Source organism: Eurytemora carolleeae, unplaced genomic scaffold, assembly GCF_000591075.1.
Source record: "Eurytemora carolleeae unplaced genomic scaffold, Eaff_2.0 scaffold979, whole genome shotgun sequence".
Taxonomy (NCBI): domain Eukaryota; kingdom Metazoa; phylum Arthropoda; class Copepoda; order Calanoida; family Temoridae; genus Eurytemora; species Eurytemora carolleeae.
Window position 1 is genome coordinate 184,094 of NW_019396877.1, and position 468 is coordinate 184,561.

Genomic DNA, 468 nt, shown 5'->3' on the forward strand with positions numbered 1-468 from the left:
AGTTTAAGGATACTTCCACCTTTAAAAGTTAGGTATGTATATCCAGTACGGAGAAATAAATCCGGAACTAGAAAGAAAAATAAACAACTCCGTCCTACCGTGGGACCCTTGCTGGAGAGATTCCTCCGAACCCTGATCCTGAACCTGTCCCTCCCTCCCTCAACCGGCCACTCCCTCTCCCCCAGTTCATGCAGGGGAGATCTCTCTCTAACATCATCACCAACCTCACTCATATTCACAACAGAGTGATATATGCATACTCATGCATGCACAAACAAACTCGAACTGAACTGAACTGAAACTGAAGTCTGAAAGACAAGGAGGGAGCTGGAAGGAATCGGTCTGGGTCAGCTCTAGGTCTATACTTGAGTAGGGCGCTCTGCCTGAAACTAGTGTAGCCTATACAGCGTCAATAGTAGAAAGAGAAGATAAGTAGACCCGACCCGGGGGTAAAGGATCTTTTCAGGG

General features: G+C 47.0%; 1 protein-coding gene across 1 annotated transcript in view; it reads right to left on the reverse strand.

The window, feature by feature from the left end:
* The window catches only part of LOC111709636 (serine/arginine repetitive matrix protein 1), a 14,614-nt gene extending 14,273 nt beyond the window's left edge, over positions 1-341 (reverse strand). The window contains exon 1 of the mRNA XM_023483403.1: positions 99-341. Within this exon, the coding sequence (XP_023339171.1) occupies positions 99-233 (135 nt within the window). The 5' untranslated portion in view covers positions 234-341. The remainder of the gene's footprint in view (positions 1-98) is intronic.
* Between the last annotated feature and the right edge of the window lie 127 nt (positions 342-468).